Source organism: Carassius auratus, chromosome 18 (genome assembly GCF_003368295.1).
Source record: "Carassius auratus strain Wakin chromosome 18, ASM336829v1, whole genome shotgun sequence".
Taxonomy (NCBI): Eukaryota; Metazoa; Chordata; class Actinopteri; order Cypriniformes; family Cyprinidae; genus Carassius; species Carassius auratus.
Genome location: NC_039260.1, coordinates 13064572 through 13080307, shown reverse-complemented (window position 1 = coordinate 13080307; position 15736 = coordinate 13064572). Strand labels below are relative to the sequence as shown.

Genomic DNA, 15736 nt, shown 5'->3' with positions numbered 1-15736 from the left:
TTGTATTTAGAGCTGTGGTTCTCAGCCTTTTCAGTCCCCAGTTTTCCGACACAATACTACAGATATAAGATATTTTCAATAATTCTGCTGTCTTTTTTTTCCATTTACAAACTTTCTTTATTAACAGAAACTTGGCACATTGTTATATTTAATGAATTCATAAATTCATTTATTTATTTATTTAATAACTGTCCTTCAATTAAAAGCATTTTATTATGCTTTTTTATTATATTATAGAAATAATTCTTAGAATTAGTTTTTAGCTTACAGCTTGACTTTACTTTTTTAGCATTTTATTTTAATATAAATTAAATTTGTATTATTTAAATATACTAATATTATTTATTTAAATACTTTTTAAGTCACCTTGAGACCAACTTAGGCTTGTGGGTCCTCTAGCCTCCTGGTTGAGAACCACTGTTTTAGAGTCACAACTAGGGATGGGTACCGAAACCCGGTATTAAAATGGCCCCGGGGCTAAATTATGAAAGACTGTAGTATCAGTAAGATTTGACGCTATTAATGTACTACGTATGTTATCGTGCACATTTTATCTCACCAAACACTTCTAATGTGCGATCATATTAAGACGTTTGTCTGTGAGATCTGCGAGATCTCTCATGCGCGCCGCGGAGGCTGTCTGTCAGTCACACACACACACACACACACACAACAAGTCAAGAACGAGCGCGGACACACACGCATAAGGGGGCGTTCACATAACGCGTCTTTTGCGCGCTCAAGTTCGTCATTTCAAATGTAGCCGCGCGGTATGCACTTTCATAATGGAAGCGACGCGGTCGCGACGCGCACACAGTGTGACGAGCTCGTTTTTTCCAGGCGCGTCCGCACCGCATCGAGGTAAAAACAACTGTGCCGCAAGCGCACCGCAGGTCATGTAGCTTCCTCACCTTTTCCGTAACAACGTTGAAAGCTCAGCCAAGATGAAGGAACAGCTGATAGCTGTATGTGGATTTTTTAATTAATTTAGTAGCAGAGCTAATGCAAGCAGTTTTTAGTGCTGCAAATCCATTTATCCATTGCTGAAATTTCCGCACCTTCATGGAGAGAGCAGGTCATGGTTGCTTAGCAATGGCAGATTCCTCAGGAGCGCAAGTCCCCGAAGGCTTTGGGGGAAAAATCTGAAAGCGGCATGCCTAGCGTTTTCCACACGATATGTGAACGCCCCCTTACAGTACGAAAATTCAGCTTAATAAACCCCTTAAAAGTTTGTAAACATTCCAACGTCTCCGGGTGGGCGGGGCTTAGCTGGAGGCAAAAAGAGGCGCGGACGCAATGTTGACAAGCGTAAGCTAGCACGTTTTAGGAGGGATTTATTAAACGTGGATGCAGAAGAAGGTTCGAAACTGTCCGAATATGTACAGTCCCTGACTCTGCGGGACCGTGACAGCTTTTTTTTTTTTTTTTTATTAACTCTCGCGGATGGAAGCAGGCTACCTGACCCATATGCCATATGGCCATATGAATTACTTTTGGGTGGTATGGGGAATTTTGTCAAGGCTTATTTTCTAATGTAACCTGCTATCGCTGGGCTAACTATGATTAGCAACGTGTATTATTTTAAGAGACCATTCAAAGGATGGCACACACATCTATCACTCTATGTTTGTTTAACATTTAAACTAGCTAGTGCGCTGAAGGTTGGTGACTTTTCACCTATAAAACAGAAACTTGCTGATTTACTAGATAAAACCAACACACCAGTTCATATTGCATAGATTATTTTACCTGATATGAAGTGTGCACTGCAAACAGGAGCATTATTTATGATCATCTCCGTCCAGTCTGTACGCTGTATTGCATTCAACCACAATTGTCTTCTTGATTTCTGTGAAGGAATGTCTGCCGGGATCCGGTAAAACTTTAGTTTTGAAACAAAAGTGCTGTTCCTTCTATTCTGGCAGCCAAAAACCCAACAAGAAGACATTTTAAAGTCAAAACCTCAAACTTTTAGTGCACCTGCAATGAGTTCTGCCTTATGTTTTGCCTCCAGCTAGAGCGGTGACGTCACAGTGACGTAGGCGATTAAGGGGTCTATACAAAGAGTGAATGGCGGAGACAGCAAAACATTCCAAAGTTTGGTTATACTTCACTATAGTTGATGCAGACAACGCTGGTTGTCATAAGTGCAACAAAATGTTTGCATGTAAGGGCGGAAACACAAGCAATCTGTCAAAGCATCTTTAAAAAGTGCATTATGTGCAGACAGAGAAATGCAAAGTTTTCGACTGCCTACCACAACACAAAGTAACACAACACAACACACAAGTACCGATAAGAATACCGTTAAAGTACCGGACCGTTAAGCAGTATCCTAAGAGTAGTAATACTGTTAAAACCTTAATGATACCCATCCCTAGTCACAACTTTAATTTGCAGGACAGTTTGGAAGGCTAATTCTCTATGGGATCACTCAGGAATTTCCTGAGGGCTTTTAGAATAATGATTTCAATTCTGAGGGGAATAAAATTGAAGGCAAAGACTGGTTTGGCTGTTTTGTGTTTTCAAAACATCAAACATTAATTTTGTGACCTTTAAAAACATGAGTGTCTAACAAGTTGCTATTTAAGTACATAGCTCACATGGTTGTGCTAGTTGTAGCCATAATGTACAGTACCAACCTGTCTGCAGCAGGCTAACAAAAAAAAACACACTTCTAAAATACCATAGGAAATTCCAGAGAGAATTGTTTTCTTCTTAACAGATCTTTTAGTCACCTCCAAACCATTCCAACTAACTAATAATATACACTACCAGTTCAAATGTTTGGAGTCAGTAGGACATTTTGATCAAAACAATAGTGACATTTAGAATGTTACAAAATATTGCAATTTCACAGCACAACTTTTTTTCTAAATTAATAATAATAATATTTTTTCTTGTGCAGCAAGTCAGCATATACTAAGACTAAAAATTCAGCTTTGCCATCACAGATAAATAACATTTTAAAATATACACTCTCTGGGCACTTTATTAGGTGCACCTGTTCAATTTCTTGGTAACCCAAATTGCTAATCAGCCAATCACATGGCAGCAACAGCATTTTGGCATCTAGATGTGGTGAAGAGGAGCATGTTGTTGGAGTTACCTATTTCAAAAACTGCTGATCTACTGGGATTTTCACGCACACAATACATTATTTAATACAAAATTAGTGTACAAAAACTACCAGCCTTACACAATTAGGATGCTAGATGCAACTGTTGCACATTGTATAGAGTTAATCCGTCTTATGCCGGAATCACTAATAAAACACACTGGCAGCAATCTGAGCATATGCTAGTCTTTTTAATTTATTTGAGATTTATCAGTCTCCACTTAATCTATAAATCCTATATAACCTTTTTTTTCAGTACTAAATAGTAAACTCAAATGCATGATTTTACTGTAAGTTATGGTCTTGTCCTTGTATAGGCTATATACGACAATGCACAATATCCAGCTTTAGATAAATTTGATTTGATTTAGTTTACAAAATGATGTCAAATTTAGAGCCTAAACTTAAGTTTTATGATAGTATCTCCACACACTAGAGCCCCTTTCACGCTGCGATTCCGGCAAATACACAGGTAAAGTTTGTTCCCGCTCCGCTAGATTTTGAACTTTCACACTGCCAGTGATTACCCGGGATATCTGCGTGCTTTCACACACAACCCGTAAAGATCCCGTAACGACACGTGACATCAGGGCGTGACGTGTATTGTACGAGTCGAAAATGCTAGGCACGTTATACTTTCACTAAAGCTAGCGAACGATCTCAGCGTCAGCGCGGAAAGTGAGGAACTAACTGATCTCTGCTTCATTACAGTTTGCACATTTTTTTTTGTCGCAAACGTTGATCTTCCTTCAAAACAGCTGGTAAAAGAGTCGCGCGATAACGTACGTCATCACTACGACACGGCATTAGATCAGGCTTTTGTTCACACAGCGCTCATTCTGGGACTGAACCCGGCAATGCTACCAGGTCCCCGACCCGGGTTCAATGCCAGAATCAATCCCGGGACGTGTTTACTTTCACACAGAAGGTGACCCGGCAATGTTCCAGCAATTCGCCGGTTCCGACGTGCAGTGTGAAAAGGGCTTATGGTTTATACTAGGGGCATAACTGTTCAACTTTTTCATGGTTCAGTTTGTTTCACGGTTTTAGAGTCACGGTTTTGTAGGGTGGCCATATGCGCCATTCATACGGGACTCATCCCAGCCAGGATTTTAATAATGCCTAAAATATCCAGGCTTTGGCTATTTGCACTGTGCAGGTTGATCATTGTGTAACATTCATGAGAGCTATAAAGAGCAGAGCAGATGGCTCCTTATGCTTTTGAATCGCTTTCACATGTTTGATCGTTTGACTTGTAGCATTGTGGCACATTTTTTTTGGGGGGGGATTTGTGCACAGCGACGCTTCAAGTCAGTCAAACGAACAAACACGTGCGCATATTTGCATCTCTTTGATCGTTCCCTCTAGATCTCACCTTCTCACACACAGCCCCACGAGTGGTCGATTATGTACAATACCTGCATGTTATTGGTCAAACTGCTGTGGAGGTTTTAGGCAATATTACAATCATGGCCGGGACATGTCCCGTATGAACGGCGAATATGGCCACCCTATGGTTTCGGTATGGTTTGTTATGTGCTATATTTATGGAAAAGCTATACTTAAAAAAAAATGAAGAATCTAACTACAAGCATTAGCACAATTAAATACAATAAAGATACTAATAACGACACGTGACATCAGGGCGTGACGTGTATTGTACGAGTCGAAAATGCTAGGCACGTTATACTTTCACTATAGCTAGCGAACGATCTCAGCATCAGTGTGGAAAGTGAGGAACTAACTGATCTCTGCTTCATTACAGTTTGCACATTTTTTTTTGTCGCAAACGTTGATCTTCTTTCAAAACAGCTGGTAAAAGAGTCGCGCGATAACGTACGTCATCACTACGACACGGCATTAGATCAGGCTTTTGTTCACACAGCGCTCATTCTGGGACTGAACCCGGCAATGCTACCAGGTCCCCGACCCGGGTTCAATGCCAGAATCAATCCCGGGACGTGTTTACTTTAACACAGAAGGTGACCCGGCAATGTTCCAGCAATTCGCCGGTTCCGACGTGCAGTGTGAAAAGGGCTTATGGTTTATACTAGGGGCATAACTGTTCAACTTTTTCATGGTTCAGTTTGTTTCACGGTTTTAGAGTCACGGTTTTGTAGGGTGGCCATATGCGCCATTCATACGGGACTCATCCCAGCCAGGATTTTAATAATGCCTAAAATATCCAGGCTTTGGCTATTTGCACTGTGCAGGTTGATCATTGTGTAACATTCATGAGAGCTATAAAGAGCAGAGCAGATGGCTCCTTATGCTTTTGAATCGCTTTCACATGTTTGATCGTTCGACTTGTAGCATTGTGGCGCATTTTTTTGGGGGGGGGATTTGTGCACAGCGACGCTTCAAGTCAGTCAAACGAACAAACACGTGCGCATATTTGCATCTCTTTGATCGTTCCCTCTAGATCTCACCTTCTCACACACAGCCCCACGAGTGGTCGATTATGTACAATACCTGCATGTTATTGGTCAAACTGCTGTGGAGGTTTTAGGCAATATTACAATCATGGCCGGGACATGTCCCGTATGAACGGCGAATATGGCCACCCTATGGTTTCGGTATGGTTTGTTATGTGCTATATTTATGGAAAAGCTATACTTAAAAAAAAATGAAGAATCTAACTACAAGCATTAGCACAATTAAATACAATAAAGATACTAATAATCGGCTTGGCATTCATCTTCAGTTCTCTCTTCACAGCAGTTCAGTCAGTGTACTGTTTGAGTAAATGAATTACTCCGGGATATTGGTTTGTTTGAACTCAGAGGGAGTGTCAGCCACATAAAAAAAAAGTTAACAGCTTAAGTCATTTGTGGATTAATGCTTATTAGAGACGCGAATAGTTTCAAATGATTCAGTTCGATTTGGTGAACTGGTTCAAGAAGATCCGGTTACGTCAAGTGATTCATTCGACAAACCGGATATCACTACCGTGCAGTGAACGGGCTCACAACAGACCCGGAAGAGAAAAAGTTGTAGTTTTTGCTATTTTTGGACCAAAATTTATTTTCGATGCTTCAAAAAAATCGAACGGACCCTCTGATGTCAAATGGACTAGTCTGAAGATTAGTCAAAACCACCTTGTTCCCATTTGAGGGTGGTATACCTGTGATGAAACTTTTGAATCAATCTCCCATGTGACTACAGAAACAAATTTTGTTCTGGGGGTCCCAGAGGATGGTTTTAAATTTGACTGGGGTCCAGTACTCCAAAAGGTTGAGATTCACTGTTTTAGCGGACTTGATGTTCTCAAGATTCTTATGATCCATCCAAACGACATAACAAACCCCCGAACCTTCGAACCAATGACGCCATTCCACCAAGGAAAGCTTGACTGCCAGCAGCTCTTTATTACCAATGCCATAGTTGCATTCAGTGGAAGACAAATTGTGAGAAAAATGCATGCGAAGATGCATCTTACTGTTTGGGGGAAGAACACTGGGATAGGATGGCACCAACTCCCACCTCTGACACATCAACCTCCACCACAAACTGCTGGGAAGGATCAGGGGTGATATGGATGGGAGCTGAAATGAAGCAGCTCTTCAGTTTGGCAAACGTAGCTTCAGCTTCAGTTTTGGTGGAGGTTAAGGCAGTCAAAGGGGCAGCTAGCTAGGGGCGATGCAGAGGTAGAGAAGCAGCTCAAGACTTACTGAACACTTTTCAGGTCGAGGTACTCACTGGGCATGTTTGACAGGTCCATATGCTCATCCTGAATAGTCATCTGTGAGAGGAGATCTCTCCTGATGCCATGGAGTGCCGTCAAAAAAAGAAATCAGGCCCAGGAGCCATACCCGCCCTGGCCAGAATGGGGCTACTAACAGCAGCCGCACTCCGTCCCTGCGCACTCTCTCCAGAACTCCCGGGAGCAGAGCAATCAGGAGAAAAATGTACAGATGAAGCCTCGGCCACATCTGTACCATGGCATCCAACCCCAGTGGAGCTGGATGAGTTAGAGGAAGCCAGAGGGGACAGTGTGATGTCTATCGAGTCACAAACAGATCCACCCGAGTCTGGCCAAAATCTCCAACTCTGCTTCATCACCTTGGTGTGAAGCCGCCATTCCCCGGGCCTCGGCCCCTGCCTCAACAGGATGTCTGCTCCCATATTAAGATGCCCAGGAATGTGAACTACTATCTACTACTAAACCCTGAGAAAAGGCGCCGGATCTGGTGGTTAAGAAAGAGGATAGGGACTTGCCCGTCTTACATTCCTTCCAGCAGATCCGAAAGCGAATCCCGCGAGCACAACCACCGCTCTGCCTCAGCGAAAGCCGGGCTGGCACCGCAAGAAATGCCAGTCTAAGAAGGCTCTCAAAGAGAGCCTGCTTAGAGTGAAGAAAAAGGCTCGCATCACAGCCCTCAACTCCCTCGAGAGCTGACACTGCGCACTTCACTCTCAAGCAGACAACACACAAGCTGCGTGTGTCCCTACCTTTTTTTTTTTTTGGCAGAGAAAACACAAACTGAACGCTTCCTGCTCTCGCCCAAAACTTCTCTTGATTGAAGCGTTGACAATGGAGTTTATCAGTGGACAAACAACACTAAATAAGACTCACAAACAAATAGTGACTGACACACACAGAACGCTTGCTGAAAACAAAAGGCTGATTAACAGCTTCGCCGCTCGTGGTTTTCTGCTTCCTGGTCTCTGACGTCACCCGCCAATGACGTCTCGCCCTTCCATTGGACTGATTATACACGTTATTTCAGATACGTCAAGCTGGACCCGTTCCCAATTCGTTCTCGACGCAGCACGAGTTCCTGAAGAGGAACATATGATGCACCTATCATTGCCACCAATCACTCAAACCAAAAATTCTAAACTCAAATCAATTCTACACAAATATAATAAACTCAAAGAAATTAGACAAATTAAATCAAAACCATGTCCAAAACTAGTCATTGTTTAGGGGCAAAGGAACAAAATGAAAAACTGGCAAAACCGGTTTGTGGTACAGTAAATTCTAGCTCACACATGCAACTAAAGGTGGGGAATCTTCCATGTGGGTTATATACAATACATTTAAAACAAAGATTTATTTAGAAGTAAAATGCCCACACAAGTAATAATAATCTTTATTTATCAGTTAAAATAATTGATCATATGAATAACATTTCATCTGAATACAACTTAATTGTCCTTTTATTGTAAAAGTTCTACAGCATCCAAAGTAAATGTCAAGACGTATATTTACACGTTACACCACTGCAAGATTTTCATCACCCACTAATTGTAACAGTGCAAGGTGTGTTTAAGGTCTGATCTGTGTACTTTCTGATAATGATTTTCTAATGAGGATAAATGAGAAAACTTTGTTAAAGGCTATGTTTACACTAGTGCATTTTCGTTTTAAAATGCATAACTTTTGCTACGGTCACGCCTGTAGTTTACACTACTCTGGTATTTTCGACCCTGAAAAATTTAGACTTTTGAAAATGAGGAAGAAATAATTGTTCAGATGAATTCGGATAAGAGTAAGAAAGAGTTAGAAAATGTAAACTGGTATTTGTATAGGCAATGATACTAAAACTTTACTAAATGCTTTTGTAAAATAAAGAAAGCAAAAGTGTTTGTGCTTTGTGCCTTCTCTGTGAACAACTTTATGAAATGCATTTCAAAACTGAACCGAAAATGTAATACTTGCCTCACTTGCCTCATGAGAAACATCAGAAAACTTGTGTATAGCCTACTCCTATTTAAATACTGTACTGTATGAAACCAACCAACAATCACTGAACTTATCATACACATACTTATTCGATAATCATAACATGTAAGCCTCTACAAACAAATCGAGCTCTGTCTGGTTATATAATTTAATGGATTTTTGGAATAATTTGCGCTATGAGGAATAAGCCTTAAATTATGCTACCTTAGAGGAAGAACGCAATGCGACGTACTGCTGGATTCAGCAAAGGATACTCTGGAGTTATTTTTACACACACACACAAAAGTTTTCCTCAGTACATGCAATAAATGCAGGGGTAACCTAATATATATGGTTTGACCCATTTCTCTTTCTCCATCACTATAAAAGCAATATGTCGAGCCATCTTTTTTTCAGTTTAAACAACTCATACATACACACACACACACACACACAGATATACAGTACAGACCAAAAGTTTGGACACACCTTCTCATTCAAAGAGTTTTTTTTTATGTTCATGACTAGGGCCAACAAGTGCTAAGCATCTCTCGGGGAACTCCTTCAAGACTGTTTCAGGTGACTACCTCTTGAAACTCATCAAGAGAACACCAAGAGTGTGCAAAGCAGTAATCAAAGCAAAAGGTGGCTACTTTGAAGAACCTAGAATATGACGTATTTTCAGTTGTTTCACACTTTTTTGTTATGTATATAATTCCATATATAATTCCACATGTGTTAATTCATAGTTTTGATGCCTTCAGTGTGAATCTACAATTTTCATAGTCATGAAAATAAACAAAACTCTTTGAATGAGAAGGTGTGTCCAAACTTTTGGTCTGTACTGTATATAATCAAATCAAGGTGTGTACTGTAGGCTATTTGATAAAATTGAAGAAAACAGTGAAAAAAAAAGAAAAAAGTAATAACATAAAATTATATTTGACCGTTACGCATTAATAATCATTGCAGTCTTTGCCGAACAAAAAGGAAATGCTTTCTAAACACAATTAATGCACATGTAATTACATTACTTTTAGAGCAAGGGTTCGTTAGTTTGTCTGTCTTGTACGACAACTGTTTTAGTAAATAAATTCTGAGTTTCTTTTAATTGTACAAACAGACCACACCTCCGTAGAGAGAGATGCTTTTAGATGGTATCTTTTTTATATTTACAGTATTCTTTTTCATGATTATGTATGTATCAAATTCATGTGTGTGTGTGTATATATATATATATATATATATATATATATATATATATATATATATATATATATAAATACATACAATATATACATAAAAGATAATAATTTTCATGCAGCACAGCTTTTTCAAGTGTGAGTTAAGGTCACATTTTCTGTTGTCTCTTCTTTTGGAAGCTGCGTTCAAAATCTGCTTGTCTTAGAAATCTGAGGAGGCACGTGATGCCTCTGATCCTCGTGGCTTATACACACCTGACCTCAAGTAAAGTATATAAGCAGGGCACTTTCTGAAACTTCACAACATCATCCTCTGAGATTCTAAAGGCAGCAATCTAAAAACCAAGGTGAGTTTTGGCACAGAGACCTACTGAATAACCTTTTGACGTAAAGTATCTTTGTCTTTAAAATACATTGACAATCCACAATGTGCAGTATAATACATCTTTTTAATTTTTTAATGCTTAACTTTTATTTTTCAGTTTCATCATGGCAATGCTGAGAAGTCTTATGCTTCTTTTCATTTTGTTCTCCATGGGGAACGCAGAAGGTAACAAATATATTTATTTGTAAAAACTCTTTGTTAATGAATTTTAAAAGCTTTTCTGCCAAACCTTGACTTTTTGTAGCTTTATGGAAAAGGATAGCAGGAAATGTATGATATTCAACCAACTAATATTTATCATAATATTATTATAATATCTCTTATGTTCATTTACTGGATAGTTCATTTAGTACAAAAATGCCCCCATGGATGGACAAATTTTGGAGTCCGATGCTACAAGTTCTTCTCTCAGCCAGTCAACTGGGTCACAGCAGAGGTAAAGTATTAGTTACAAGATGATTTTTATTATTTTTAAAATAAAACTTCCTTATGTAAATACATTTGACAGAAAACTCATGCTGAGCAAAAAAAAAAAGTTTGAAAATGACTAAAAATTTTGTTTAAAAACGCTTTAGGCTAAAAAAAAATCTAAATATCTTGTACTGACAATAAAAAAATCTATGTCTTTAGAGGGAATGCCAAAGTCTGGATGCAAATCTCGCATCTGTACATAGTAAAATAGAACATGATTTTCTCCTGAGTCTGTTGCCTTCTTCCTCCACACGCTGTTGGTTTGGTACTCATGATGGTGAACAAGTAAGTAAAGTTGTGTGGCCTTTTTTGTTTGCTTTGTCTAGTTTGTTTGTCATGACTAAAATCTCTGACTAAAAAGTTTGTGTAGATGGTTTGACTTTTTCAAAGCCAAACTAAATGACCTTCTAAATGGAGTCTAAGTACAGTAGAGGACTCTTATAACAAATGTCTTTGCTCTTTAGGTAGGAGGTTGGTTGTGGACTGATGGAACTCCATTTGACTTCACCTACTGGGCCCCTGGACAACCTGACGGTCAGCAAACCGAGAACTGTGGGGAGTTCAACTTCGACAGTAAGAATGCAGTGTGGTTTTTTATTTACAATTATTTGCAATCATAGAATTTCACATCAACCAGTAATGTGAAAGGGTTCATTTGTCAAACATGTCTTAAACATTCAATTTTATTTTGAATCTATCATGACAATAATTATGAGAATTACATACTTTTTTTTTTAACCCCATAGGTAACCGTTGGAACGATATAGCCTGTTCAACCTCACTGGGTTATGTTTGTGCTAAATACCTGTGAGATCACATGCAGTCATCCTGCTCCACGGTTACTTTGATTTTACTACATTTACATGTTCTGATCTTACATGTTCTGAAGTGTTATTCTGAAATTAAACTTTTCTTAAATATTTTCTCAACTTCTAAATACTGAAACACTACTCAAATCAATAAAGGCATTTTAAAAAAAAAATTGTCTTGCGAGGATTTAATATATACAGTCGTGGCCAAAAATATCAGCCCCCTTGGTAAATATTATCAAAGAAGGCTGTGAAAATTCATCTGCATTGTTAATCCTTTTGATTTTTTTTTTTTTTTTTTATGTATCCTTTCATTGGATAATAAGAAGTTAAAATGGGGGGGGATACCATTATGAAATAAAGGTTTTTCTCAAATACTGGTTGGACACAATTATTACCCCCCTTAGAAATTTTATGATTGAAATATCTCTGAATTATATTCCCATTCATATTCACAATTTTGAGCACTCCAGCATGATTATAAACATGAAATTGTCCAGCCATGGCTACCTGTTTTACAGAAATATAAAGAAGAGAGAAAACAAAGACCAAATTCCCTTAATCATCCATCACAATAAAATAAAAATAAAAATAAAACAAAGAATATATTTCTGATGTGCAGCAAAAGATAATAGATCTTCACATATTGGTGAAGTGGCTTTAAGAAAAGAGCTTGAGCAGTGAAAATTCCCATTTCCACCATCAGGGCATTAATTAAGCATTTCCAATCAACAGAAACTGTTACGAATCTGCCTGGAAGAGGACGTGTGTATATAGCGTCCTAATGCATGGTGAGGATGTCAGTTTGAGTGGCTAAAGACTCTCTAAGGATCATAGCTGGAGAACTGCAGAAAATAGTTGAATCTCGGGTTCAGAAAACCTTAAAAAAAATTGTCAAACAGAACCTACATCACCAAATGTTGTTTGAGAGGGTTACAAAAAAAATTATCCGAGCTCATCCAAAAACAAACTAAAGCATATTAATTTATCAGACATGACTGGAACTTCAAATGGGACTGGCTTTTATGATCAGATGAAACTAAAAATGAGCTTTTTTAGCAGCAAACTCAAGATGGGTTTGGTGAACACAGAGATAAAATGTACCCCATGTGTACAATGAAATATACAGCTGTATTTTTGATGTCATGGGCCTATATTTCTGCTGGAGGTCCTGGACATCTTGTTTAGACACATGGCATATTTGATTCTATCAAATACCAACAGATAAAAAATCTGCAAAGTGACTGACCCTGGATCTTCCAGCTGTACAATAACCCAAACACAAACCACAAAAACAACACAGAAATTGGTCACTGAGCTCAAAACCAAGCTTCTGCTATGGCCATTGACCTGAACCCTACAGAAAATGAGAGGAGTGAACTTAAGAGGAGAAGCACCAACATGGAGATGGGAATCTAAAGGGTCTGGAGTGATTCTGGATGAAGGAATGGTCTCTGATCTCTAGTGTAGAGTTGTGACGTTCGCGAACGAACCGATTCTTTTGAACGGCTCATAAACATGAACGATGGGAGCCGAGTCGCGCTGGAGGGGAGCCGTTCTTTCTGTCATTCATTTTCCCTATGCGTGTTTCACACAGATGCACTCAAATAAGCTCCTCCGCGAGACAGAACAGTTATAGGGGGAGGGGCGCACCCAGCGTGATGATATTAAATTTGCCCAAGGACAAAAAAAGAGAGGCAGAAAAAGCCATAAAGTAAGGAACTGCTATGTATTTATTTACATTGAATTTTGTGTTCATTTAAAACTTGTTCTTTTAAAAACATTAAAATGTTCTTTTGTGATACTGTTCTTGTATAGAAATGTTTCACTAAAAGCTGTTTTGCACAGACATTCATTGCAGCCCACTTATTGTTCATTGACTTGAAGGGGCTGATGTCCTATTTGCAAAGTTTACAGTAGTAATAGTATGTAGTATGTAGACATTTCCATTTTATTTATTCTAATTTTATCTACTTTAAATATTTTTTTGTTTTCTATCAAAATGTTCTTGTGTGATGTGATAACAATATTCTTGTGTGGAAGTGTTTGTAGTAAAAGCTGTTTTGCACAGAAATTAATTGCAGCCAGCTTTGTTTTTGATGTTTATTTGTGAGTAGGTATTGTATGAATAACATAAGTATTGGTGTGTCATATCTGAGTTTTAATTATTTGAGTACAAATCTCACCTCATCATTCCTCCCAGTGATTATTTCCAGGATAAACTGAGATGCCCCCAAGCTGGCTTCTTAAAACTGACTAAATATTTAAAAAGAGCCAAAAGAGCCGTTCTTTTGAACGGCTCTTTGAAAGGAACGGATCGTGAAGATCCGGATCCCCTCAAAGAGCCATAAATCCCATCACTACTCTAGTGAGGTGTTCTCTAACCTCATCAGGCATTATAGGAGAAAATTTAGACCTGTTAAACTGGCAAATGGAGGTTTCAAAAAGTATTGAATAAAAGGGGGCCATTAATTGTGGCCAATTTGTAGTTGTAACTAAGCGGACTGAAGGCAGGGGTTGAGAGGTGTTCAGGATTTTATTGAAACCGGTAAATATTCACAGAGAGAGAGTTGCAGGTGGATAGAGGAAGAGAGATTGAGATCAGGATGTATTCTTGCCTGATGGGGTGACCTGACTGGACGGTGGTAAGCACACACCTCGACGATGGTGAGTAGTTGAGGCACCGATCGAAGTAACACAGGAGAGTAACTGGAGCCACGGGGAAGAGAAGGCAGATCGCTACGAGAGAAGGTAAACACAATAGGTAAGTAGTAACAGGAGTCAACTCAAGTAACTTAGCAGGGAACTGTTAAGATATAATGATATTTCCCCCCATTTAAAATTCTTATTATCCAATGAAAGGATATGTTTTTGTGAATGTTTTAAATAAAAAATCAAAAGGATTAACAATGCAGATTAATTTTCACAGCCTTTTTTGATCATATTTACTAAGGGGGCCGATGTTTTTGGCCATGACATGTATTTATTAGAATGGCTTTATATGCTTCAAGTGATGTCATCATCTTGGGAGGGGCTTGAAACAAAGCTGGTACCCCAGTGACAAGACAAAAATCTAAGGGTGTCTATCAGTATAATACTATACACCCTAGGGTTCTTTACTAACTTTCAAAGAACCTTTTATGCCAAAAAGGTTCTATGTAAGGGAAAATTATTAAATGATAATACTTTTGTTTACATAAATATGTAAATAGCTAGTAGGTTACACATGTACATATGTATACATTTATTTATAAGTGTAGCCTATATCAGCGGTTCTCAATTCCAGTCCTCAGGCCCAGTGCTCTGCATATTTTGTATGTTTCTCTTATTGCTTCAGATGTTTGTACTATTCGAACATAAGTGCCCTGCGAAGTGGATATCACAGGATATTCCGCCATGATTCCAATTCGAAGCGAACGTATATGTTCCATTCAAAGTGCATTGAGGTGTGCGAGACATGAATTTAAATTGTACTGATTTACAGAGTGTGTGTGTGTGTGTGTGTGTGGAGACGGGCGTTGTGCAACGCAAATCCATGAATGAATGTTCCGAAGTGAAGTAAACTTCAACAGATTTCCCCTGCTCAGGGAGTAGGGAGCAGTAAACACTGTGTAGAGACCATGTCAATCGGAACACAGATCATGCACGCAGCTCACTTCTAACAAGCTGATTATCTGAATCAGGTGTGTTAACAAAGAGAGACATACAATATGTGCAGAGCAGTGGGGCGCGAGGACTGGAATTGAAAACCGCTGTTGTAAAAAAAAGAGAGAGAAAGTGATGTGACATTCAGCCAAGTATGGTGACCCATACTCAGAATTCATGCTCTGCATTTAACCCATCCAAAGTGCACAACACACACACACACACACACACACACACACACACACACACACACACACTGTGAACACACACCCGGAGCAGTGGGCAGCCATTTATGCTGCGGTGCCCAGGGAGCAGTTGGGGGTTCGATGCCTTGCTCAAGGGCACCTCAATCGTGGTATTGCCGGCCCAAGATCCGAACCCATAATCCAAGGATTAGGAGTCAACCTCTCTAACCACTAGGCCACGACTTCCCCAAGA

At 39.1% G+C, this 15736-nt stretch overlaps 1 protein-coding gene across 1 annotated transcript; it reads left to right on the top strand.

The window, feature by feature from the left end:
- Positions 1–10243: 10243 nt before the first annotated feature.
- Positions 10244–11797, top strand: LOC113118795 (galactose-specific lectin nattectin-like). The gene is made up of 6 exons (XM_026288206.1): positions 10244–10335; positions 10471–10538; positions 10715–10809; positions 11004–11129; positions 11309–11417; positions 11591–11797. The coding sequence occupies exons 2-6, from the start codon at positions 10478–10480 to the stop codon at positions 11653–11655; spliced, it is 456 nt and encodes a 151-aa protein (XP_026143991.1). The 5' UTR covers positions 10244–10335; positions 10471–10477; the 3' UTR covers positions 11656–11797.
- Positions 11798–15736: the final 3939 nt, after the last annotated feature.